The sequence below is a fragment of the Colobus angolensis genome, unplaced genomic scaffold, assembly GCF_000951035.1.
Source record: "Colobus angolensis palliatus isolate OR3802 unplaced genomic scaffold, Cang.pa_1.0 Scaffold144, whole genome shotgun sequence".
Lineage (NCBI taxonomy): Eukaryota > Metazoa > Chordata > Mammalia > Primates > Cercopithecidae > Colobus > Colobus angolensis.
Window position 1 is genome coordinate 440124 of NW_012114533.1, and position 27757 is coordinate 467880.

At 39.8% G+C, this 27757-nt stretch overlaps 2 protein-coding genes across 2 annotated transcripts in view; one reads left to right on the top strand and one right to left on the bottom strand.

Moving 5' to 3' along the window:
• WRNIP1 (Werner helicase interacting protein 1) overlaps positions 1-681 on the bottom strand; it is a 21983-nt gene extending 21302 nt beyond the window's left edge. Inside the window, exon 1 of the mRNA XM_011935468.1 lies at positions 672-681. The gene's annotated coding sequence lies outside the window, so the exon portion shown is untranslated. The remainder of the gene's footprint in view (positions 1-671) is intronic.
• Positions 682-14748: 14067 nt separating this feature from the next.
• Positions 14749-27757, top strand: part of MYLK4 (myosin light chain kinase family, member 4) — an 84469-nt gene continuing 71460 nt past the window's right edge. The window contains exon 1 of the mRNA XM_011935469.1: positions 14749-14964. Coding sequence (XP_011790859.1) covers positions 14806-14964 — 159 coding nt within the window. The 5' untranslated portion in view covers positions 14749-14805. The remainder of the gene's footprint in view (positions 14965-27757) is intronic.

Below are 27757 nucleotides of genomic sequence, written 5' to 3' on the forward strand. Positions count from 1 at the left end.
GAGTGCCGCTTTCCTGGCCTTCCGCGCGCAGCTGTTGAATGGGCTTGTGGGGACGAGCAGGAGGAGGCCGCGGCGGGTCGTTTGTAACGAAAGGGAAATGGGGGAAAAACCCGTAAAGCCTCCAATAGGAAACCACTTTTCTATTGGACCTGAACAGCAGAAGAAATACAAACAACTACGCGGGTGAAAGAAGTGCTCACCTCAGTAGTGGTCAGAGAACAGTAAATAAAGGGTCTCTCGCCCCCTTTTAGATTTGTTGGCATTTTAGTCAAGGGCGGTTCACCTACAGCGCGCTTCGAGCCAAGAGATGCTTCTCGCGGGCCCCTGCGTAATGGTGGCAAATCGGAAACACCAGCCTCTGTCTCCTTAGCAACCAAATGATGGGCGGCACCCGTGTGCAAGTACGTCGTAGACAGGGAGAGAAATGGAAAGAATATCAGATTAAAACAAGTGTGATATTCTGCATCTTTGAATGAATTTTCATGTTCTGTGATTTTATTTTCTGCTTTTCTGTAAGTCTCCCGTTTAAAAACATGTATCTTAAACACGCATTTTTGGTAACTAGAGAAGGTAAATGAGGGAGAATGAAGACTTCTGAAATTTGGCAAAAGTGAAATTTTTATTTAATCTGGGCAAAGGCAGATTCTGTCGCCCGGGCTGGAGTGCAGGGTCGCGACCAGAGCTCACCACAGCTTTGAACTCCTGGACGCGAGGGACTCTCCCGTCTTAGCCTTTGGAGTCGTCAGGGTTATAGGCTGAGCCACCACGCCTGGCTTGATGGTTAAGAGTTTTTCTAACTAAGAAAGTTAGGCTCAAAAATAAGATTAATAGAAACGCTAGAGAAGCAAGTTAAACTTTCTTTAATCGTCATATAATTTGAAATCGTACAAAAATAGCATCTGGAGCTTTTATTATTTATTTTATTATTATTATTATTTTTGAGACGCAATTTCCATTTAGTTGCCCAGGCTGGAGTGCAATGGCGCGATCTCGGCTCACTGCAACCTCCGCCTCCCGGGTTCAAGTGATTCTCCTGCCTCAGCCTCCAGAGTAGCTGGGATTACAGGCACCCGCCACCTTGCCCAGCTTGTTTTTTGTATTTTTAGTAGAGACAGGGTTTCTCCATGTTTGTCAGGCTAGTCTCGAACTCCTGACCTCAGTTGATCCACCCACCTCGGCCTCCCAAAGTGCTGGGATTACAGGCATGAGCCACCGCGCCCAGCCATGAGTTTTTATTTTTATTTGTTCCCCGGAAAGACCATCACAGGAGCATCATAGAAGCAAGTACTTCTTGGAAAAGAAGTCCTAGAGCTGACCTCAAAACAAGTTTTCAAGAACAGTGTTACTAAATTTGGAAATACACTACACTGATTTTAAACATTTATAGAAATATATGGACACATGATTACTTTTAACCCATCCAAAAAATTTTAACATAATGACAACAAACTAGACAACTGAAGTTTCTTGAATCTCTTTTCTTTTAATAAATGTAAGGCCTAAAATTTCTTTTTTTTAAAAAAAATACATGCTATGGAAAATCTACTTGTAATCATTGTTAGTATTTTAGCACCTTTTCCTAGTCTTGTAAGATGTGTTTCAATATTAGACAGTATAGTTGCATATAGATTAATTCTATGTCCAATTTTATTGTTACCTAATATGTGTTTTCAAAAGTATTGTCATGGGAAACTATTATGTACTATGGGGGTAAAAATTAAGGATACAAAACTAATACATACTCCTGTAATCCCAGCACTTTGGGAGACTGAGGTGGGTGGATCATGAGGTCAGGAGATAAGGACCATCCTGGCCAACATGGTGAAACCCTGTCTCTACTAAAAATACAAAAATGAGCTGGGTGTGGTGGTACGCACCTGTAGCCCCAGCTGCTTGGGAGGCTGAGGCAGGAGAATCGCTTGAACCCAGGAGGTGGAGGTTGCAGTGAGCCAAGATCACAACACTGCACTCCAGCCTGGCGACAGAGCAAGACTGTATCTCAAAAAACAAAAACAAAACCTAACATATATAGTATAATCCCACTTTCTTTTTATACTTGTGCTTTTCTAATCTATATTATATAAATAAGGAAAAGGAAAAATACAAAGCAAAGTGTGTGTGTGTGTGTGTGTGTGTGTGTGTGTGTGTGTGTGTGTGTTTGACTCCCATAGCCACATGCTTGGATGAAGTTGAGCTATTTGGATGACCTATGAGGTGAAAATGACTCTAGACCTTGAGTTTAATAACCCGGGTTTTGAGCTGTCCATAGTGTGACCTTGGGCAAGCTCCATAACTTCTCAGACTCAGTTTCCAAATCTAAAGGAGGAATAAGAATGTCTACCTCACAGTCTTTCATGAGAATTAAATGAACTTGTCAATGTGGAAGTATTTAGTACAGTGCCTGGCACCCAGTAGGTCCTGAACCCTAGCCCCCTCTGTCTGAAGTTCAAGGTTTTCTCCACTAGGTGGTGGTGGTAGAAAAATAAATGAAAAAAACGTACTTCAAAACTCAGCCCTCCTCTTAGATTGCTTTGCCAACCAAACTTAAACTTTCTTTTCGGATCAGCATAGATACAAATAAATTTAAACTCATATAGTATAAGGTCCCAGGAAATGAAATCAATGTAAAGCAGAAACCTAGGCTTCCATTTTCTCCTTTAATACCTCACTGTTAAATTGTCTGCAGCTGGCCTCGGCAATTTACTTTTAAGTGTAACCATCTTCTCTGTCTTCCTTCCCCGGAGTCAGAATGGGGAGGATAAATTCAGTGGTGACGCAAATAGACCTTCTGTCAGTAACCACAAGTAGAGTCAGCCTGGCTGCAGTGCCTATGAGCAGGTGTTTTATAAACCTACTACTGTTAGCGAACCTTTGGGCATCATCTTGCACCTTCATGTTCATACCTAAGGTATGCTGGACAGTTGAGTCCAGTTAATCCCACATGACTCACATCCCTGCCATCTTTAGTCAGCATCCTAAAAGTTAGTCCTATGGTTATCTATTCTTCCTACTCTGATTACTGCCCCCTAACCCAACCTCATGTTCCTTTCTCTTCTTGACTTTCCGCTACATCTTCTGGAATCTATGCCACATTTCGTATTGTTTATCCTAACACATTTTATATATTTTCTTACTATTGTAAGTAGAACCTTTTATTTACTCTATTTTCTTACTGCCCTTTGTTGATATAAAAGAAATGCATTGATTTTTTTGTTAATTTATTTTGTACTTGGCCTTTTTGTGAACTCTTATTAGTTTTAAGTGATTTTCCATTGATATTCATAGTTTAAAAAGGAGTATATTCAGCCTTTCTCCCTGGCTCCTGGCACAGATCTTCAGAATCCTGTGGGATTTCCTGAGTGCTAGGCATGCCTTTATAGTGCTAATGAAGCAACTCCTAGTGGCTCCCTAAGGTTGGAACTTGGGACCAGCCCAGTCTTGGGGGCTAAAAATTGAATTTGATTGCTTGGCCAATGATTTAATCAATCATGCCTACACAATGAAACCTCAATAAAAACTCTGGAAACAGACGCTCAGTGGAGCTTCCTGGTTGTGAACATGCTGATGTGCTGGGAGGTTGGTGTATGGATTCTACAAGGAGAGTTCATGGAAGCTCCATGTCTGGGACCCTCCTGCCCCTCACCCTATGTGTCTCCTTAATAATAAAACTTAATAAAACTATGCACATACTCCGTATATTTTAAGTCATTTCTAGATTACTTTATGATACCTAATACAATGTAAATGCTATATAAGTAGTTATTATACTGTATTGCTTTTTTATTTGTGTTACTTTTTGTAACCTATGCACATATACTCATATATTTTCAATCATCTCGAGGTTACTTGTGATACCTAATACAACATAAATGCTATATAAATAGCTATTATACTGTATTGCTTCTTTATTTGTCTTATTTTTTGTTAATTGTACTGCTGTTTCTTATTTTTTCCCAAATTTTTGATCCACTGTTGGTTGGATGAGTAGGTGCAGAACATGTGGAAATGGAGGGCCAACTGTATTGTCAAATTATTGGAAAGATCAGTTCTTTGTATCTTATAAAGTGGAATGTGAAGTGACATTTGACAAAAGTCTACTTCAATCCTTGATTTTTAAAAACTCTAGTAAAATGGAGAAAATTATCTTCTTAACATGATGATTTTTATTTTTTTTTTGCCCTCAAACCAGCACCATTATCATGTTGAATGGTAAAAACATCATTGATGAGGGGAAAGGTTTCTTTTTTAAAAAATAATACACTACTAACCACAAAAGGAAAAGATTAATATATCTTACTACACCAAAATGAACATCTATTTTTTTTTATCAGAAGATACAAGAGTGAAAACACAAGGCACAGAGAGGGAGAAGGCATCTTAAACACACATCACTGTCAAGCACAGTGTATGGGATGTAGAGTAAGTCCTACATAATGATAAGAAAATGGTAGAAAATGTAATTAAAAATGAGTAAAGAACATAAATATGTACTTCATGAAAAACAGAGACCAAGTGACCAAATACGTATTTGAGAACATGTTGACTGGGCAAGTGGCTCATGCCTGTAATCCCAGCAGTTTGTGAGGCCAAGGCAGGAGGATCACTTGAACCCAGGAGTTCAAGACCAACCTGGGCAAGAAAGTGAGACCTTCATCTCTACAGAAAATTTTTTAAAAATTAGCTTGGGGTGGTGGTGTGCACCAGGGGTCCTAGCTACTCGGGAGGATCACTTGAGGCCAGGAATTCAAGGCTACAGTGAGCTATAATTGTGCCACAGCACTCCAACCTGGGTGACAGAGTATGACCTGTCTCTAAAAGTAACAACAAAAAAGAAACCCTTCAACTCTTTAGTAATCAGAGAAATGCAATTTAAATTTATAAATGATATACTATTGCACACCCACTAGAGTAGCAAAAACGAAGTGTTTTTAAAGCTATAGAGCAACAGGAGAATTCTGATAGTGCTGGTGGGAGTGTAAATTGGTACCACACATTTAAATGTGTCTGCGTCATGTGTGCACGTTGGTGCTCAGAGCAGTTCTGAATGGAAAACAGCGAAATGTCCGTCAGTGAATAAACACATACATTTTGTAATGTTCATACAATAAAATATTACATAATAATGAAAACTAACCAAGACATCTATATACATTATATACAACAATATGATGGATCAAAGACAGTTTTAACTGGAAAAAAACCTAAGAAAATAATACAAATAGTATGAATACATTCAAACAAACTAAAACTGCCAAAACAAAGGTATATATTTAGAGTGCACATGTAAATGGTAAAATTGCAAGGAAAATCAAGGAAATTATTTAAAAGATTCAGATTAGTGGTTAGCTTGGGAAGGACAAAAGGATGGAATGTTTGAATTTGGGGATTCTTGACCTGGTGGTGGCTTTATGAGAACTGCTTTTGTAATTATTTATTAAATAGTATTTATGGTTTATATACTTTCCATATGTGTATGTTTCAATAAAGGACATATATCTCTTTTATTGTTATATATCTTACATATTATATATCATGTTTACTTATATAACATTTTTGTTATTTATATTATCAAAATATGTATTTCATATATATGTTATATATATTTAATATATGTGTCTTGATAAAAGAAAAAATATAAATTACTGTGACTTCATTTTATATCTTTTATTGTTATATATCTTACATATTATATATCATGTATACTTATACAACATTTTTATGTTATTTATATTATCAAAAATATGTATTTCATATATACATGTGTAATATATATATTTAATATATGTGTCCTGATAAAAGAAAAAAATATTATAAATTACTGTGACTTCATTTTGCAGCTGCTAAGGCCCTGGTATACAATAGCAGTAAGTGATGCTACACTGTTGATTAAGAAAACTGAGTTCCTTTAGAATTTTTTTTCTCTTTAGAATCTTGGCTCTAAATTTTTCAGCCAAATAACCTTTTATTTCTTAGGAGATTTGGTAACATGAATAACAATAACATTACCAATGATAACCATAAAGGCTGTTATTTATTAAGTTTCTCTGATACATCAACCATTTTTATCTCATTTTTCACTCCTCAACAACCCCATAAGGTGAATGTTGTTATCCTCACTTAACAAATAAGAAACAGTGAGGTTCGGGAAGACCGAGCAGCTCTTGAGTCCACACCGCTAGTAGAGCTTGAACTCAGGCCTAGGCTGTGTGTCTCCATGCCCACGACTTTCCCACTAGGCTGGGAAATTTGCTTTGGCAACTTTTTTACATTAAGAAGGAACTATATGTTTATTTTAGAAAAACTGGTAACTCTGGGAAAGCACAAGCCATATTTGGTGTAGCCATCTTCTCTATTTAGCTATGGATCACGGTATTATCATTCATCTGCTGTGGATTGACAGTGCATCTTTTTTTAGTTAAAATTCGGATCCTATTGCATCTACTGTGCCTGGATCTGTCCCTTCTTCCCTAACTATAAAATTGACACATGACCAATAACCCTAGTTTTTTTTTTTTTTTATGGAAGTATCCTATCTATTATACTAACTCTTATACATAGGTTCTATTTCAGTGTTTTATATCTAACAAATAATGTTGTGATGATATCCTCAGAGATAATATTTTGTGTACAACTCTATTTCTTTGAGGTAAAATTCTTAGAAATGTGATTGCAGGGTCAAAGGGCATGACCAAGTCGCCTTCCATAAAAATTAGAGCAATATGCGTTTTAACCGGAAGTGTACTAGGCTGCCCATCTGCCCTCTCCCTCCCAGGCTTCATTCACACTGAAGATGTTTTCCCTGTACTACCTGGGGCTTATAATGCTTTTTACCATTTCAGGAGCTGCCACGGTCCTTTTGTATCCCAGATTCTTCAATACTTTTGGACATATAGAATAAAAGCTAGCAACCTATTATGAGTCATTACATAATAACTCAACTTATTTTCAACCTAAAAGTACAACTTTTATCTTTAATTAAAAAAAAAAAGGCACACCTCTGAGAGTGTGTTTTCACCAAACTGCCCATCAGCCATTAATGCACGCCTTATGGCCGTGTTTTTCCGTGTGGAAAATTTCTTCTCTCGACCTTACCCTCCTGGGACAAGGAGGCCAACATTTGGTCAGAAGAGCATGACTTGGACTTTGCACTTCTGTAATTTCATGCCTTGTTACTATCATAAGCTTATTCTAGCTCTGAAATCCACTTCCAATTTAGAAGGTAGGAAAGCATTCCCGAGAACGTAAATATAAACATTCTTCCTCCAGTTCCTAAAACTAGAAAATGATGACTCGTGCTGTAGCGTGGGATTTTTAAATATTGAAATGAACATCCTTTGACTTTCCTCAATGGTTTAGAATGGATAGTCACAACAGTAGCATGAATTTTACCTTGTAGCAAGCATTTTATTTTGTGTGTTCTCATGTTTAAAATTTTTAGCTTAAAGAATCAGTGGGAGGGGGTTACGTATGTGGTATGGGGAAAGGGTGGAAAGAATCCTACAGTGTTGGGTTGGAATTAGAAATATATCAATATGAGTGTGAACTCGTGATTTTTTTTAAAAAAATTATATTTCCTTGCTCTGTCCTCTGAAGTGTCTAGGAGCAGTGACACCCCCATAGCAGAAACACTCCTGGTGCCCAGGGCTTGATTTCTAAATACCATTCGGCCTAAGAGGAAAGAGGGTTCCTTGAAGAAATGGCAGAATTCAGAAATAGGGTGAAAACAGTACTGAAAGTAAGGAAGTACTCAAAAAATAATAATGACATGTCAGAAGTACATAGGAGCCAGCTCGAAGGTGCTTCCGTTGGCCAATATGGGACAATTTGAGCATCAAAATAAAGAATGAAGGGAGTGTATGTCCGTTTTTAAAAGGCCATGAGATCATCCTGATACTAAAAAGAGTGAGGTTCAGGATGGGGATGGAAAGCTCTTCTTTATAAAAGACTACCAGTTAATAAGTATAGAAGAAATGGTAGAAATAGAAAATCATTTCTGTCACTGTGGTAATCACTGATTCTCAAGAAGAGATACAGAGAAAATTTGGGTGATGCATTGTTGGGGAACATGATACCTATAAATTCCCACAAATTACTAATCAATCACAAAAATAAAAGGGTTAATTTTATATTTGAGAAGTCTGGTGGACACAACCTTAATCAGATCACCAAATTTAATGTCACGAATAATGGCACAAACCGACATCATGTGCTACCTTTTGTGATGTTCTGAAAAAGATACAGTGTTACTTCTGTAGTTTTCATGCTCAGGTATGACCTGGTTCCAAGCATGAAGACACAATCAGAAAATTAGAATTGAGAGACATTTTATGAAGCAATTTGTCTGAATACTTCAAAAATATCAATGTCATGAAGGATAACAAAAAAAGAGAGAGAGACTAGGAAGCCTCATCTCCACAAAACATACAAAACTTAGCCTGGTGTGTGGTGCCTGCCTATAGTCCCAGCTGCTTGGAGGGCTGAGGCAGGAGGATGGCTTGAGCCAAGGTCAAGGCTGCCGTGAGCTATGTTCACACCACTGCACTCCAGCGCAGGTGACAGACTGAGACCTTGTCTCAAAAAGTAAAATAAAATAAAATAAACGGAATGACCATTTCCTAAATCGATAAAAGGAGACTAAAAAGACATGGTGATTAAATGCACTATGTAATTTTTGAGTAGATTCTGTTTGTGAGAAAGTATCTTCTTTCTCAAGAAACATATACCAATTCATACAGGGGTAAAGTTTCATGAGATATGCGACTTACTCGCAAAAGAGAGAGAGAGAGCAAACATGGAAAATGCTAACATTTGGTGAATATGGGTGAGGGATGTATAGGTATTCATTGTACCATGCTTGCAAATATCCCTTAGAAAGTTTAAGGGATATAATTAAAGGAACAATTTGTGTAGCCACTATAGAGGTAGTAAACTGAAACATGTAATATTTCTGAAAAATATTAATTTTTAAATGATCCCATCCATATTTTTATCCAATTTTTAAAACTTATTTTATTTTCATTTCATATTACTTAGCTAATTGCTGTCATTTAGAAGTTTTAATGGTCTAATATCAAAATTTCCTGTAAATAAATCTGGATATTCTATAACATCATTATCTTTCTTGCTCAAGTATCCTATCTCCAAGCAGAAAATAAAAGATAGAAATTACTTTTTAAATGACTATTAACTTTTCTGTTAATTACACAATCTTATATCATACGATATTCATGTCAGGAGAAGAAAAGCATGAGAGTGTTAACTGTCTCCCGCTTACCTTCCTTTTCTTTGGCCCTAGGTGACCTGGCAAGTGTGGAGTATCATTATGTTTCCCTGGATCCCAGCCTTGGTCACCGGGGACAGATAGCCACAAAGTCTTCAGTTTTTTCCTCTCCTTTTAACAAGCTTACTTTTTGTTAATCATATTATTGGGTTTTCTTTTTTCTTAATGACTCTCTTGAAGTATAATTTACATATTATAAAATTCACCCATTTCAAGTGCACAATTCTGCACTGTTTTAAGAAACTGAATGAGTTGTACGGTCCTCACTACAACACATCATCTGGGAAGATTCTATTTACAATTAACCCCCATTCCTGCACCCAGCCCCAGGCAACCACCAGTCTGCTTTCTGTCTATAGATTTGCCTTTTCTCGGCATTTTATACAAACGGAATCATACAATCTGTGGTCGATGTTTCTGCCTTTTTTTTTTTTTCGGTTAGCACAGTGTTTTTGCTCATCCGTGTTGTAGTAGATGCCTTTTCATTACACAGTGTTCCGTTTGTGTGAGTGTACCACATTATCCTTTCCCAGTTCCCAACCCACCGGATGGCCATTTTGGTTGTTTTCAGTTTTTGGCTATTGTGAATAATGCTGCTGTGAACTTTCATGTGCCGTGGTTTCTGTGTTCATATGTTTTTATTTTTCTTGGATATAGATACCTAGGAGAGGAATTTCTACGTCATATAGGAAATAACTTTTTAAGACATTGCCAACCTCTTTAATAAAATACCTGTACCATTTTATATTCCCATCAACATATTTGGTGAGGGTTCTAGTTTTTCCATATCCTTGTCAACACTTGCTTTTCTCTGTCTTTTTTTTTTTTTTTGGTAGAGATGGGGTCTCACTATGTTGCCCAGGCTGGTCTCAAACTCCTGGACTCAAGTGATCTTCCTGTCTTGGCCTCCCAAAGTGTTAGGATTACAGGTGTGAGCCACCACACCCAACCTATCTTTTTTTTTTTTCATTATTATTATAGCTCTCCTAGTGGGTGTGAAATGATGTTTCCTTGTGATTTTAATTTGCATCTCCCTGATGACTGATTTTGAACATTTTTTTCATGTGCTTATTAACCATTTTTATATCTTCTTTGGTGAGGTCTGTTTTAATCTTTGGACCATTTAAAAAAAATGGAATGTTTTGTCACGCTATTATTAAGTTGTATATACTGGACACAGTCCTTTGTCAAATATGTGACTTCACAGTATTTTCTACACATCTATAGCTGGTCTTTTCATTTTCCTAATAGTGTCTTTTCAAAGGCAAACGTTTTGAATTTTGAGGAAGTGCAATTTATCAATCTTTGTTTTTATGGGTCGTATTCAGTGGTGATTTTTGAAAGTAAGGAAGTTCGATTTTAATGTGGATAACAGGGATGCAGTAGCTTTTTATTTGCATTTTGGTATTTGTGCTGTTGCTCCACTTTTGTGTGTAAACATTCAAGAGGCCTTGTTCTGGAAACATTCAGAATGCTGTATGGAAACAAAAACTCGTAGTGTAATCCAGCCGGGTTTCAAAGCCAACCAGTAGACAAGAGCTATCGACGCTGTTTCTTCACGTGGCTCCTTTGACAGCACAGTCTCTTACTCAGCTAACGGAAATGCGCCTTGAAAAGAATCAAGGAATTTTTTTCCACGGCTCTGTAGGGTGTATTTTTTAAAGAAGTGTAACTCCAAAATATGCAGATACTGGAAAAGTGTTCCTGGGCCTGCTCATATTCCTCACTAATGAAGTTTTCCGGGTATAAGAGCATCTTTAAGCATACAGAACATTTTATGGGTACGGACTGAGGGTCCCGAGGCTAGGCGGATAGACCAGAATGATGATGCATGTATAACTTGGTTTTTTGTGGTCAAGTGTTGTGCCAGCAGTGTGCTTGTCCTGTATGCCATCGGAAGCTGGGAACAGTGTGATGTAGCAGAACCAGACAACCAGAACCAGACACTAATTTCAGAAGGCAAGTAGCATGGATTATTTTAATTGACTTGTTTTTTAGGGCAAGTAGACACAATTAAAGACCATTCTGTCTAGTAATTAATCAAATATGTATTGAATGTATATTGTGCATGGAAATATCTACATGTGGATGCCTTCCAAATTCTTTTCTCCAGCCTACACCCCTCCCCTGAACTCCAGTTTCTATCTCCACAGCCTACTCAACTTGAACGTTTAATGGGCCTGGGCTTGCCAGAGACTTCATGCCTGACCTTTCCCTCTAGAGTTGCCCTTCCCACGGCCTTCTCCATCTCAGTTAATGTTCACTGTCTCTTTCAAGTGCTCAGGAGAAAATTTGCAAAGGTGTCTACCATCTTTCTGTCACAGCCCATACCCAATCTATCATGAATCCTACTGATTCTAAATGTAATGTGGACTCCTGCATGGGATTCTGGAACAGAAAAGGGGCATTTGGGGGAAAAAAACCCAACAACAATAAAATATTGAGTTTAGAGAATAATAATGTTCAGCATGGTTCATTAATTGTGACAAGTATACCATATACCAACGTAAGATGCTAAAAACAGAGGATTCGCAGCGCAGGGCAAGGGGAACTCTGAGCTACCTTTGCCCCTTTTCTATAGATGTAAAACTACTCTAAAAGGAAAAGTTTATTACAAAAAAATAAGCAAAGGAGCAGATTCTCCTGGCCTCTGGCTCACTCGAGCCTGCGGTTGGTTTGCTGGAGCCAAGGAGATGGAAAGTCTGCTTTTGCGTGGTGGTGGTCTGGGTGGAGGATGTGGTTGGATCAGCAGCAGCCCACACACATTTTGCTTCTGGCAGGGCATTTGGTGCCTTATCAGTACTTCTACACAATTTAATCATACGAACAAAATTGGTAACCTCCAACCAGCTTAGTCTTTATATAATACTTTTGTCAGATAATTTATCTCTCACAAATTTATAGTTCCACTTCATTACTTTTCCTGAAGAACAAAGCTCTCTAATCTGAAAAATAACAAGCGTTTTGTGTTTTAAAAAAAGATTTTGCTATAATTCATTAATACTACATAAAATGGAAAAATGTGTGCTTTTATTTCACATGGAATGCATTGATGTGAATTAAAAATAAGGATTTTTTTTTTTTTTTTTAAGAAACAGAAGAGCAGCAGAGGCTGGTGTTATAATGGGCCACAGAGGGGCTAGCACAGGCTCCAAATAACAGGTGACAATTGGCCAGGCCCCGAAAAATTGCAGAGTTGTCTAGAGTGCAAAGTCCAGCCTCTGGGCAATTAAGGTTTTATGTCACTTCAGTGAATTGAGGGATGCACTACTGTGAGAGTCACGCAGGCGGGTTGACACTCCCCTTTCTTGGTCTGTGCAAACAACTACGAGGGAAGTCCTAGTGTTGCTTAAGGAAAATTTATGAAAAATTTATTCCTGTTTCCTGGATGCCTGTGCCTTTGACCTTTCCCTAGAGCTATAAATGGTTAGAGACTTTGCAAAATCTTTAAGAACTGAGAAAATTAAAACAAACTTGCTAACTGCTTTCAGAAGATCTTCTGTATTACAGTTGGATATGCTGAAAGCATAAGATGGGCAAACGGAGGTGGCTGTGGGGTTGCCACACCTGGCATTTCCCCGACTGGGGGAAATTTAACGAGCACTTAAATAATCCTGAGTCTGAAAGGGGCAGAAGGTCCAGGCAGATGATTGCCGAGGACAAATCTAGCTTTGTAAATCCAAGAGTATTGACACAATGATACGAGGGAAAGGTGAAGGTGATATTTCATCCAGTGTTCCCGGTTTATCCTCTCCTTACCTGACCTCTGAAATGGAGCCATTGGCCTTGAAAAGCCTGGTGTCTAAAATTAATATTCTTCCCCATCTGACTAAGAAGGCAACAGCTGAGCAACATGAGATCAAGAGCCATATTAATTTAAACAGAGGCTCAAAGTGGCATTTGAGAGAGAAGATACTTCCTCTTGTAGTGGACACTTGTCTTTTCAGAAGATTTATACGACTGAGAGTCAAAACTGTCACCAGAGACTTCCATAGTCAGTTTGAATTCTGCAAAATTTCTCTTTATCTTCTGGAACGTATGCTCTACACTTGGAATGGCTCAAGCTCTTCTATGTTATCCTATCAATGGTAATTATCTTTGTTTATTGTTATAACCTCTCAAATCTCCTTCCCTTTTTTCTAAGTTACCTTCAATAACAAATTGTACCAAACTTCAGGTAGAGCTTAATATTTAATATTTCTTTGCAAAATTATTGTATCTTAAACCTAAACTTTTGTTTTAGTACATTAATTTTGTGTGGCTTCCTGATCCAACTTGAGTTTCATCTGCAATTAACCATAGTATGTTAGTTGTGGTTTGCCTTAGAAATAGCCATGCATTTGTTTCCTTATTTTAATAATTTTTTCAGGGCAATTTGAAAGAATGCTAAGCATGGTCTGTGATGTATCTGTAGAGCTCTTGTTGATAGTATTAATATTTGCATTTTTATTTGTTTGAATGTAAGCTCCTTATGTGGATAAGTATAATTTTTTAGAGCAGTGAACTTTAAACACTTTGGAACTGAAGAGTATCATTTTATTGTAGGGGTTGAGAAAACAAAATATTAAGTTTTGTGGTGAGAATCACAATATGGTTTTTAAGCTGAGAAAAGGCTGGAAGAGGCACTTTTCAGAAAATCTCCACCAGGGGGCCTCAGTTGTCAGCCATGCGGAGCTAGCACAAATTCAACTCTCCATCTCCCTGCATCTCTATGCAATCAAGTGATGGGTACATATAGACATGTGTATGTGTCTCTAGTATCAAAGCATATTATGTATTCTGCATTGCTTCATTTGTGAGGAAAGCATTTTAAGGAGAGTGAAAAGACTGAGCTTCTCGGTACATAGCTGTTAATGCAGATGTAAAGAAAGATCTCTGGGTGTGCTGTCCACGTGAGAGGACTGTAAGGAAACAAATTTCTTTTCACAAATGAACACCACACATTTTAAGGCATAGGTAGAGAAGAGGTCTGGAAAAGGACTCATTTGGGGGAGATCCCTCTGGAGAGGGAGGCCAGGGGAAGCAGGAGAGACCCCTTCTGTGACAAGCCCTTCCCACTGGGCTGCAAAACCTGTGGTTCCAATTAAGCCCAAAGATACTTTATATTTTACATTTAAACTGGCCACTTGATCTGCAGCTTATTTTATGCAATGAGGAGCATATTTCATCATCCAGTGAAACTTGACATTGCTTCTTATTGTTTGCTTTTGTAATTTTAAAGTGAAAAAAATATTTTTCCTTTTAAAGTTCCAATGTTGGAAACTCAATATGAATGTTAGTATTTCTTTTCCTAATTTTGGATCCTCTCTCCAGTTTAAACAGAAGAGACTTCCAAATTCTCACTGGTCATTTTCCCAAGAAGTCAAATGTGTGAATAAGTGATGAGAACTTTCTGTGTTTCCTTTCTCTGCAGTCAAGAGAAAGAAGCACTGAAGAGTCATAATTGTGTCTTGATTTATAAATCGGAGACAGAGGGAGATGAAAACCACACTCCAGAAAGTAGCTTAATTGGACTCACTACTAAGATGTTAAAAGTGAAGAGGCTGGAAGAATTCAACACATGTTACAACAGCAACCAGCTGGAGAAAATGGCCTTTTTTCAGTGCAGGGAAGAGGTGGAGAAAGTGAAGCATTTTCTGGAAGAAAATTCTGGGGACCAGGATTCAAGACCTGAACATAATGAGGTAATCATGTGCTAATTTAGTCTCCTAAAAGTATTCATTCTGTCTTATCTTTTCTAATGTCATGGAGCCGTATATCAACCCTTTCCAAATTCTGTTTTGTACTTGTGAGTACAATTAAAGAAAGTTTATGAATAGGCACCATTGCATTTTTGCTTCACCGAGAAGTGTACGTGTCAATTATACAACTGTGTTTTGTAAATAATTAGGAGGCCTTTGAGGCTGCATTTCTGCCAGCAGTCTACTTCGCTTTATAGTTAGTGGCTTAGGAATTGCACAGTCAGCTTGTGGAAATGAAGAAGAATCCTTTAACATGATGGATTTGGGCTTGAAATTCAGAAAAGGGCTGTGAGAGGCACAATCGTTCTGCAAAAAGAAGTTTCTCCTTTCCTCCAGACCTTGAGTTCCTCATGGGGTACATGGCAGAGCTGTTGATAGTGAAGTTCAGAGAAGGGACAAGAAAGACTTGCTGATGGCATGACTGGGGGGCTTGTATCCTCCTCTGTGCAGAACGAGAGCTCTGAGCCCAATTCCAGCTGCTTGTTCTTGGGAAAAATATTAATTGAACCAAGGGCTTGCCACATCTGAATTAGTGAGATAATAGTAGTTGTGAAAATGAAGTGTGATCACGTTTGTAAAGCACTCCACCTAGTATCTGTCACTAGAGTAAGCATTTAATATGTGTTAGCAGCAGCATCAATTCCCTCCCCTGCCTTGGCCCAGTCAGTTCCTGCCCATCATCCATTGGCTCCTCGCCCGGTGGGAGCATCAGGCATTTTGCCCATGCCTTCATTCCAGCACATGCGGTGGTTTTTAACATGTTGATCACCTTTCTCTAGACAAGGCTCCTTAACGTTGGGAACTCGTGTTATTTGTTCATGTTTTCTCGGTTGCTTTCCCAGTAACGGGAACAAATAGGCACCAAAAGTGTTTTTGGAACAAATAGATCTGTTTAAGTGAATTCTGGTTGAGGGCTGGGAACCATTATTTTTGATAATCAGAGCAAGTGATTCTTATCAGGCAGGTCTGGAAAACATCCTTCTTTGCCCACCTACTGTTCTAAAAAACACCATTCAGGTAGGAAGGGAGTTTCTAACAATGCAACAGACAATGAAATAGAGACATTGTATATAAAAGGTCTAGGAGGCTTTTTATTGTAAGTGAATAAGAAATGACAAAATGTGCTGGAGAGAATACATGAGTCAGATTGAAACAGATTTTTTGGAGACCTCTGCTTTCCCCATGAGTTCAATATAGACCAAGAAGAAATATCTACAGGCAAAATGAAGTGAGACATGACTTTCTCATTAGGGTTCTTAGTGGTACAAACAGGATAATTTTTTCTGTTTATTAATTTCGGTAGGACAGAGAAGAAAAAATATTCTTCTTGGATAACTTTGAAATCATCAACTAACCGTAATAGTTTATATGAATTTCATTATCTTTCAAGTACTGTTTTTCTCCAAATTCTGTGATACAATTTTTATAAATGGGCAACACTCTAAAGAGTGAGAGAAGCCGGACGCAAGGATGCATGGCTCACACCTGTGATCCCAGCACTCCAGGAGGCTGAGGCGGGAGTGGACGCATGACTCACACCTGTGATCCCAGCACTCTGGGAGGCTGAGGCAGGAGCAGATGCACGGCTCACACCTGTGATCCCAGCGCTCTGGGAGGCTGAGGCAGGAGTGGATGCATGGCTCACACCTGTGATCCCAGCGCTCTGGGAGGCTGAGGCAAGAGAATCACTGGAGGCCAGGAGTTTGAGACCAACCCAGGTGACATGGTGAGACATCTATTTCTACAAAAATAAAAAAAAAATACAAATAAAATAGCCAGGCATGGTGGCACACATCTGTAGTCCCAGCTGCTTGGGAGGCTGAGGCAGGAAGATTGCTTGAGCCCAGGAGTTCAAGGCTGCAGTGAGCTATGACCGCACCACTATACTCCAGCCTGGGCAACAGAGCAAGACTCTGTTTCTGAAGATTAAAAAAAAAAAGAGTTAGATAGTGCTAAGCTGGAACATAAATATATGTAGGGAGATCACTTTTGTGAGAGCAAACTGCCTCTAGAAGTTGATCATTCGGAAGTTAAATATTTTTAGGATGTTTTTGAGGGAAAGCTTGAGACTGTAATTTAACCCCTAGAAACCATCAGAGAATGTCCTTTGTAGTAAGTCTCATATCCCTTCTGTAACTCGGGCCTCCTGGCTTCGGTCCTGCAGTTGACACCCTGCGGAAGGTGGGAAGGAGTCACTAGGAGCTCCATGTATCCCATTCAATTTCTTACTTGTCAATGGAGAAGGGCCTAGAGATGTCTGCAATAAATTTTCCTGTCTCTCTGCATCCACGTGGAGAATGGATAGGTGCATGTGTCAGAGGCACAGAGTTCTCCTTTCCATGGCCTGGAGCCCCTGCCTGCCCAGTTGGTGGGTGCCAGGGCAGCCAGCAGGCTTGGCAGTGGGTGGGTGGAGAAGGACATTCCAGCAGCTCAGATGTCTTCAAGTATGCAGACAGAGCTAGATTAACACGTCTTCATCTTCTGCCGGGGCAGCAGTAAATCTTTAAAATGCCACTCTTTTCTCTCCAGAGACTATAAAAAAGTGCTTGTCGATTTTCTCCACCTATTCCCCTTTCTCTCTCATCCCTTCTCTCTTTGAGAAGATTAGCACAGCTAATCATAGTAGGAACATCCCTTGTGGTACACTGGAAAGAATTTACTCTGAATTTCAGGCTCTCTGGTGACATGAAAGCTTTGTTCTGGAATCTTTCTGTGCAGTTTCTTTAGAGTCTAGAACTACTCTCCAGTCCCAATAGGGGAAGAATTTTATATAGATTTAACAACTTATATTTGTTAAAATAGTTTGATAAAACTCAGATTCTTTTTTTTCTTGCTTTTAATCAGATTTTTCTATTTCTTTTATTTTTCTTCTACTGAATTTATTTTTAACTATCTTCTTTCTTTCCTCTATGTTTTATTGAGTTTATGAAACACTTCATAGCCTACTTTTCTTCCTTCTACTTAAGTTCTTGTTCTTTTAGTTTTTCTTGTTTGTTTCCTTTCTCTTTTTTTTGAGACAGGGTCTCACTCTGTCGCCCAGGCTGGAGTGCAGTGGTGTGATCTCGGCTCACTGCAGCTTTGACCTCCTTGGCTCAAGTGATCCTCCTGCCGCAGCCTCCCAAGTAGCTGGGTCTAGGCATGCACCACCACCCATGGCTACTTTTTGTGCTTTTTTGTAGAGACAGGCGTCTGCCTGTGTTGCTCAGACTGGTCTGGAACTCCTGGGCTGAAGTGATCCCCCCGCCTTGGCCTCCCAGAGTGCTGGAATTATAGGCATGAGCTACTGTGCGTGGCCTATTTTTCCTACTTTCCTTTTTATTCTGTTTTCTAGTGACTTTTCTCATTCTGTTATGTTCCAAAGGCTGTTCAACATCACCTAAATTCTACCTACCATGTAAAATTATAAAAGTTTTCAGCAGATAACCATAGGCCATAATAAACTAGATCTAAACATGCATACGTGGCGTGGTGTTGAAATCAAGTAAAATTTTCGAACTGGTCTGACGCACATGAGTGATGAGCTTGATAGCTACTGTGTCCATACCATGAAGTTATAAATGATGAACAGGTTTCGTAACTGTAATTAGTATTATTTTTGTACAATTGAATCCGGGTTTTTTTCTTTTGTCAGTTCTCTGTTATCTATATAGCAAATAGCCCTTGTGTTGTATTTCCCTCAGATGTACTTGAATATTTAGTAGGATCACCACCACACCCCTCTGCTGGCTTAATGAATCACAGATGTGCCCGGTAATACTCTCAGTCAACCATTCGGCCCCGTGTGCTTCTCACTGCTTTCCTCCGTGTACCACCCCCATCCCTGCACCCGAGGCCCGGGGTTGTCTGTGCTCACCTCCTCACCCCTTGTTTCCCCTCCTTCCTGTTCACCCCTAGTTACTCATGCTCCATCCAAAAGGCATGGTCCCAAGTACAAAAGTAGGACACAGGTTGTGAATACTCACTCTACAAAAATATGTCAGCATGGCCCACCGTTCCACATCCACGCCTGTATTTATCCTAACGCTTGCTGATTTGTGTTTAAAAGCCTGCCGTCATAGGGAATAATTCTTTTTTAAAACCTGGCTTAAGTTCTTCCATATCCCAACCAGGGAGTATCCCAAAGCTGTGAGGGTAGAAACAAGCATGGCCCCAGCAGACTCAGGACCACACAGTCCCTGGAGTATTTAAATGACTGGTACAAATGCCCCCAAGACCAAGCAAAGCAAAATATTTATTAACAGGATGTGCAGAGAGATAGAGTGGGTTGCAGTAAAGTGTGGATCTTCCTATTTTGATTGCAGTTGGTGGATTTAACACCAGGTGGCATTTCCTGACCATCTGCTGTGAAATTGTACCATCAGCACCACCCACAATGACTATAACTTAGATCTCAAAATAACAAGTCTGAAGGCAGAGGTTTTGTGATTTTTAAAGTTGCATTTCCCCACCCCCATCCCTGTGCTGCTCACCCTGTAAGGGCAGGAGAAAGCTCCCTGGCGGTGGCCCAGCCTTGGCAGCCAGCAGATGCCAGATACAGTGGTGCTAATTGTCCTTGAACTGGGAACAAACGCGCATTCAGGGCGCTGTCAATTATTGCCAGCAGGTCTCCCGATGCCCCTACACCTGTTTCAGATCTGTCACACAAGGCCATCATATTTTTCCTTTTAAAGAGGCAGATTATTTGCTGATCACGTAACTGGAGACGTCCAAGCAGGACTCTGCAAGAACCCTCTGTAATTCGGTGACAGCCACTCCTCAGGGCAGAGCAAAGGGTGACACTACTTCAGAAGTGCTGGTGCTAGATCAGGGCAGGGAAGGAACATATCAGCCAAGCGACATCCACGGCTGCTCCCAGAGAATGGACTTCACACTCAGAAGAAAAGACGTCTGGGTTGTAGGTAGCGTGTGCCTTCTCTCGTCTTCAGTTCTCTGGCGCTTGGTCCGGTTCGTGATGACCCGGGGAGGCCACTGGCAGGCTCCTGCTCTTGAGGACGTGCAGGTAGTAAAATCACTTTGATCTAAGACAGATTCATTTTCTTTGAATGTTTCCAACCTGGGAGTGGCACTTGCCAAAGGAAATGGAATGCATGCCCTGGCTGAATCTCTGCCCAGGACCCTGGCCTTAGGGGCAGTTGGGGTAATAATAGTGGCATGTGACACATTTCAACCTTTCAAACACTTGCACCAACTTTTGGGGAACCTCACGGGCAGGGATTCCCTGTGCATATTAAAGTTGGTGATCTGTTTTTGTTTGTCAGAGCTAAAAATAACATCCATATCTCTTCATTCTCCTACTTATATGACTTATGAAAAGAAAATAAAACATAAGCAAAAGTGCTTTTATTCTTACTAAGAAATCGATTGTAAGCACAACACGTGCAGTGATCAGCCCTTCTGAGCATAGCCTTCTCTGCTTTCTCCTTTGAGCCGTTGCCTGATAAAGCATTTTGTGTAACACCATAGCTATTCCGGAATGGAATTCAGTCAGGAGCGTAGCAGAATTCTGGAAGAAGAGAAATAATTCCTATCCTAAGAATGTCAGCACTTCTCAAGAGAGGGTATTCACTTCTGGGAAGACAACTCTTCGCACATATTTAGATCTCTTATCAATTAGCATATGATAAATTATTTTTAAAACAATACACAACAGTTTAGAAAGCACTATGGAAAACAGTCTGAATCATTGCTCCTGTCTGAAGGTGGGTTTATGGCAGTGTTTCTCAGCCTTTTTTTCATTATCATCCACCCCCTCCAAGACCTTTTCGGGTTTTTTCCCCTTAGTTGACTCCTCCCATTCGATTTTAATACCACATATATACTGCATACCTGTTGATGCCTTGTTTGTCTATCTGTGCTTTATACGTAAAAAGAGTAAGATTTTTTTCACACACCCCCAGAGGAACCAATTTTCATTGCTTTGGGGTGCTGTTGGCCCATCGACAACGCATGCAGTTAAAAACATTTCTGTAGGGGAGTTAGACAATCTATCCCTATACCTGTGTATAAATGCCGTATTTATTTCTTGTTCAACAAGAAGCCGCGTCTTGTTGGTGTTCAGAAGTCGGAGAGCTCCAGGGGTTGGGCTTTCCCGGTTTCCTGAGCCTTCCCAGGGAAGCTTTCCACAGCAAATATTTCCGGAGCATCAAGTTCATGTTAAGAGGAATTACCCAGTCTTGGAATGGCTTGTCAATCATCTGATCTGTCTTAGTTGAGGACAAAGTGAAAGAGCTGGAAGAAAGGAAGAGTTTTTTTTTTTTTTTTTTAAGTAAGCAATCACAAAGCATTATAATTCTCTGCAGGTCTGACCGAGCATCATGGTGAAGTCTATGTTTTTAGGCAGTCACTGTGGCCCAAGGATTAACCATTTTTTGCCGTTTGTCGTATCTCCTGTGGGAGATGCCAAGGGGACTACACTTCTCCTATGGGAAATACTATGAGGGCTTTCATCTTCATCTTCCATGTGGAAAAGAATGTGTCACTCACTCGAGCTGTAAGACTGTAGCCCTCAGAGCATTTCCCAGTGAAAAGGTCAACAAGTTTTGTGAGTTAATTAGGAGTATTGTGGATGTATATTTTAGAATGCTTTTGCAACTTTTTAGCCATAAAGAAAATCTCTCTTAAATTAGAGTGTACAACATGTCCTCGGAGCTTTTCTGATTGCTAATGCATATTTAGAAACGTGAGCAAACTATGGTCTTTGAAATATCTACCAGCACAGCAGTTTTAAGAACTGTCTTTTGTCGCGGCATCAGTGAATCCTATTTATGATATGAATGTGCTCCATCTCCATTCAAGACAGAGAGCAATAAAAAGGTTTTCCAATGTACTGTGTGTAGATACCTGCCCATGGAAATTCTGAGTGTCCTTGACCAAACGCACAGATGAGTCATACTTATGTGTATGTTGTTTCAGCTTCTTAGAGTAATTAAAATTATGATAGTTTTATGCCATTTCTGTTGTTTTAACATGAGAAAAAGATCTTTATTTGCTCTCTCTGAAAGTTAAAACAACATAGTCAAAAATACAAATGTTGCAAATCAAGTCTGTGTTTCCAAGTAAGAGAATGGTTAGCATACTTGATAACAAAGTCCCTAAATATAGATGCCCAAACTACAATCCTATCCACTTACCTAAAACATAATGGTTATAAAATGCACATTTATCTATTTGTTTTCCAGATCTTATTTTCAAATACTACTATCATGATTTTTGCTATATTTACGTGCTATCTTTATTCCTATTAATATTTTTCATATGTTGAGTCATTTAAGACATTTTTAATCAAAGCAAAAATAAAGTGAAATCATGGTTTTGATGTTTTATTTATAGATTTTCTAATGCACAATAACACACACATAAGTTTTAAAAATGGATTGTTACTGTATGATCTAAAACCACCTAAAGCCTCTCGCGATGAAGTGGCCCAAAATCAGTCTCTGGACATCTGACTCAGGAAGCTATTCCAAGTCTTTGCCCTGTGGTATTCGACCCTTTCACTTATTTCTCATTTTCTGCCCACCACATGGTGACAACAAAGACCACTTCCCTCAAGACAGCAGACACGGAGAAGGCAGATCACAGGCAGCGTTTAACATAGAAAATAGGTAACAGGTAAAGTTTATGTAGGATTTCTTATGTGCCCAGCACCATGTCTCTACGATGTCATTCCTGAGTTCCTACCAGAAAGCAGAGCCCAAGCATGCATGAGGGTGGCTTGTTTTGTGAACTGACTCCAGGGAATAGGTGTAGGGGCTTGAGGAGTATGAAACAGGGAAGGAGAGAAGCCCCAGCAAGGTTAAGTTGCCAAGCTGCCTACTTCAGACAGGATGACCTCAGAGCCACCCACCCACAGGACTGACGCAGGCACTGGCACTGATTCCCTGGGCGCCATCTCCACCATGGGGGGTCTTGTGGGGTGACTGTCCCCCTGGCATTTTCAGTTGCATATGCATAAATGCCAGTTCCCAAGAAGGTCCCGCAGCAATGCCAGAGAACCCTGGAAAGAAGGCGTAATGTGGTGGCCTGAGGTGAAGCACTTTCAGACTACACCTCTGTGGAGCTGGCTGCCACAGTCCTGGCTGGAGCAGAGGTGGGGGAGAGCACGCGCAGAGGACAAGGAGAGGTGCCCCTATTCTGATGCCTTTAAAGTCTCACTGGCAGCCATGAGGTAGGTACTATTTCCTCCACTTTACAGACCCAGGAAGGCTCACCGACCTGCCCCAAACCCACATACAAAAGAGTTGGGCTTTGAAGCCCATGGTGGTCTCCTAGCTTGCACTCTATGCCACCATCAAGGATTGTCCCACGATACCCAATTTCGTCCTTCACAGTTAAATATCCTGTTCAAGATGAACCACGGGAGTCAGGAGATGCAGCTTCCAGTCCTGGCTCTGCCCTCTCAGGGGAGTTCTTTAAGTTCTTTACCCAACAGTCTATGCAGGTCAGTTTCTGCAGCTCTGTCTGCTGCACAGTGTTGCTCTTACAGCCAAATAAAGTACCATGCCTGTGTGAAAGTTCTCTGTCAAATGTAAAATGCTGTATGTTAGTACTGCCGTCAGTACATTTCTCTTATGTGCTTAAGTATCTTTAGGCCCTAGGTCTTCTTAAACATGGAGATACAACCTGTACAATGCATCCTGGCATTTTGTATTAATTTTAATGATTTTTTAAAATTTCATTTCCCATTTTTTAATAGGCAAAAGTATCTGATTTGCCAGTCCATTGAGGGTGATTGTATGCTGTGTGCTCAATTGGATACCAGTATAAACATAATCCATGACTCATGGCTTCCTCCACTTGCGGTTTCAGATGCACACAGGTTATTATGGCATTCCCATAGTGAATGGGACACTGAAGGCTGTGCTCTGACCCACCGGTTGTGACTCAAAGATTAGGGACCTTAATGCATAGATCCCGAGGAACTTTGGGGGTCAGCTCATCCAAACCCTTCTCTGAAGAGAAACTGAAAGTCCGGGGGAAGTTAGATGGACTCACCCAAGATTCCTTAGTATCTAAGCATTTCTTTAAATATTTATGCCTAGAGTCTGTATTAATTTACTCAGCAAATAATTACTGAGCCCCCACTGCACAAAAGACACTGTGTTGGTTCTGGTTGGGCTCTCCAGTAATGGTTGCCCAATATGATTCTTGTTTGGAGGAGAAATTCTTGAAACCCAAAGACAAGTGAGACAGAGTAGGGACCCTTCTTAGGTGCCTAATGGGCACCCCTCCCCTCCAAGCATGGAAATAAAAAAAAAATTAAGTTTCTTCCAAAAAATTCCAGGCATCTAGCTAGCCCTGAATATTAAACAACTTAGTAAACAAGAAGGTAATAATAGCATAAAACAATAGCCAAGGAAGTTTGAGTGACAAAATGTTTGGTTCCCTATTAAAACTAAATATAACATCTTAACATATGTCCCTGGGTTGTTTTTCAGAAACCCGGATCCACACCAAATAAAGAAATGCCACCTGCTGGTTCATAGACCTCAGCTAAGGGGGAACTGAGGACTAAACTGTAACCACTGCTCTTTGTTCTAAATTTCTTCCTGAGAGGCCTGGAAGAGGTCATGCATAATAAGCCAGACCTAACATTGTTTTCTGCTCTTCTTCAATTTTTAAACAAAGCTTTCCCTCCCTCATCAATCACAAATAGGAAAGTCTTTAGATCCATCAATGATCTGTGGGCCTTCGCTTCATAATATTCCACCTTTTTAGGTTAAACCAATGTAGAACCTCAAAATACTGATTTATGACTTTGCCTATAACCTCTGCCTCCCGTCTTCAAAAACCCTTACCTGTGAGCCATCTGAGAGTCTGGGTGTTAAGCACAAGCTGTCCGATTCTCCTTGCTTGGCAGCCTGCAGTAAATGCCTCTCTTCTCTTGCCAAAATCCCAGTGTCAGTCTTTGGCTTTGCCGGGCCGGGTTGGCAGACCCGTTTGGTTCAAGAGCACAAGTGGTTTCACCTATTAATGGTTACTGATGGTCTTAAAAAGAGACAGAATCTGTTCAAACAGGATCCTTTCTTTAAAAGGTAAACATAGATACGTATTCTGTTTGTGAAGTGCTTTTGTCCTTGATACAGAGACGCACGCTCTGTGTGAGGATGTCCCTTAGACTACTTGGCAATCCAAGTAATTTAGAAACTGAAAAACTGACAGTGACAAGTGTGAAGTCTTAATTCTTTTCTGCCTGATAGAATGAGCATGTTGAATTGAGATGATAATACAGATACATTTTTACAGTCTTAAAGTTGTGTTTGTGTGTAACCTATTTTGGATTTAGGCTTTTAATTTGGGTATATTTATTTATTCACTCATTTTATTTGACAAATGTGTAAATGGTTCTTACTGTGTTCCAGACCTGATTCTAAGTGCTTTGCAAATGTGAACTCAAACACTGCCACAACCATTAAGCAATGCATAATGGTAGATACCCGCCGGGTTGGCTCAGTGGATGATAATAGTGAATGCTAATATTTCCTGTTGCATTAACTGTGTTCCAGGCTCTGTGCTAAGTCCTTAGTGTGGAATCTTCACAGTGGTCCATGAAGTTGGTATAATTCTTTTTTTTTTTTTTTTGAGCTGGAGTTTTGCTCTTCTTGCCCAGGCTGGAGTGCAATGGCGTGATCTCAGCTCACTGCAACTTCTGCCACCTGGGTTCAAGTGATTCTCCTGCCTCAGCCTCCTGAGTATCTAGGATTACAGGCACCTGCCACCACACTCAGCTAATTTTTGTATTTTTAGTACAGACAGGGTTCCACCACGTTGGCCAGGTTGGTCTCGAACTCCTGATCTCAAGTGATCTGCTTGCCTTGGCCTCCCAAAGTGTTGGGATTATAGGTGTGAGCCACCGTGCCTGGCCGAAGTTGGTAGAATTCTTATCTATACCTTGTAGGTGAGCAAACTAAGGTTTAGTGAGATCAGGAACTGGCCCAAAGTTATGAAGCTATATACCATCTGATCTTTGAAGGCATTCACTTTCCCTACATATAAAACAGGTGCTTAGGTGTCTTTGTAGAAATTTTAACTGAATTAAAAATATTTATCAACTATCAACAATCCCAACAGAGTGGGACATATTTTACAATTGATAAACTTACATTAACATATCATTATCACTCAGAGTCCGTGGTTCACATTAGGGTTCACTCTTGTTGTGCATTCTGTGGGTTTGGACAAATATATAATAACATGTATCTACCGTTATAGTAACTTAAGAAGTGTCCAGATGAAGGATTAAGTATTCGAAAACAAGCTGCTATCAGTGATGAATTTTCTAAGGACAGTTTATAGCCACATGATCTGAATTATGTTTTAAATTTGATTGTTGCTTTGGTTGGTTGGTTGATTTCTTTATGCAACTGCAGCCAGCCTATGTAGATAAAAACGTCCACTCTCTTTACCACAGCAAATTGAGGGCCTTCTCTGCAACTGCAAGGTAACAGTGACCTCCAGTGGGGAAAAGTTGCAAAAATTACTGCAGCAATGCAGTGAAGTCACAGCATTTTAAGCTAATCCTAATTGTTGAAACCAATGTCAGGCCACCCTCAGCTCTCTGTTCCTGGACACACAAGCTGCTGGGAAAGACTACACTGGAACTAATGATTCCCTCACGCATGTAGAATAAGGCTGGAAGATTATAAACTAAATGCAGTTTGCCAGCAGGCTCTAAAATACTTTGTTTCATTAAACAATGTATTAATATGTTTCCCATGCTCAGTACTTTATTAATCATAATTAAGTCTTGACTACAGAGTGGAATTGACATTTCACTAAAGACAGATCAGGAAGGTGGGTCATCCAAAATTTATCCTGTTTAGCTTTTTTATAGTGTCATCCATTTGCTAGTTTTGCAGGGTTGCCGGCTCACATGTTTTGCCTGATAATGAGAAGTTACATTGTGACACATTCTTACTGTGCAATCTAGTTTCACGTAAGACCACCAGCTTGATTTTCATTTTCTGCCTCTTGCTACTTCTGTGACACGAGGATATTGTTTAGCCTCTCTCAACTATTTCCTCGTCTGGGGTTAATAACATTGGCCCCACAGAGTTGTTGTACAAAGCAGTTAACACAGTGCTTGGCTTAGAGAAAATAAAAAGCTACATGAACAAAACAATACGCTCTTACTATTAATGTAGCTAAACTTTACACCATCTACCATTCTAGTAATTTATAGGGCATATTGTCTATGACCCAATATCTTTCCTGCTCAGAGTCCTACAGATCTAGTTTCCTGAAGGACATTTTCTTCTTTCATGTCTTTCCACACTTAATTTCTTTCTGTGTGTGATACTGTCACATTTCTCAGGCACTGGGCTGGGATCCTGGCATCTTGATGCCACATTGCCTGGAGCTATGGACTCCCCGTCCCTCCTCTGTCACATCCTGTCAGATACCAAATTCTGCATATGATTTCTTGAAATGTATCTTACATCTCTCCTTTTCCTTCCTACTGGTATAACTGCAAAATGTGTTAGTTCCTCCCCACCCCACTGTCCTCTAAGGATGTGAACAGATGAGTTACCATCAGAGACTGAAGAAGGAGAATGGAATTTCATCCAGTCCAGCAAGAATAAGATGCACAAGTACTACCAAAGTCACAGGTGTGAAAATGCCCTGGAAAATCAAAAGCATTAAGCAATGCATAATGGTAGGATCTTATTATTATTATTATTGTATTTTATTTTTTGAGATGGAGTCTCGCTCTGTCACCACGCCAGAGTGCAGTGGC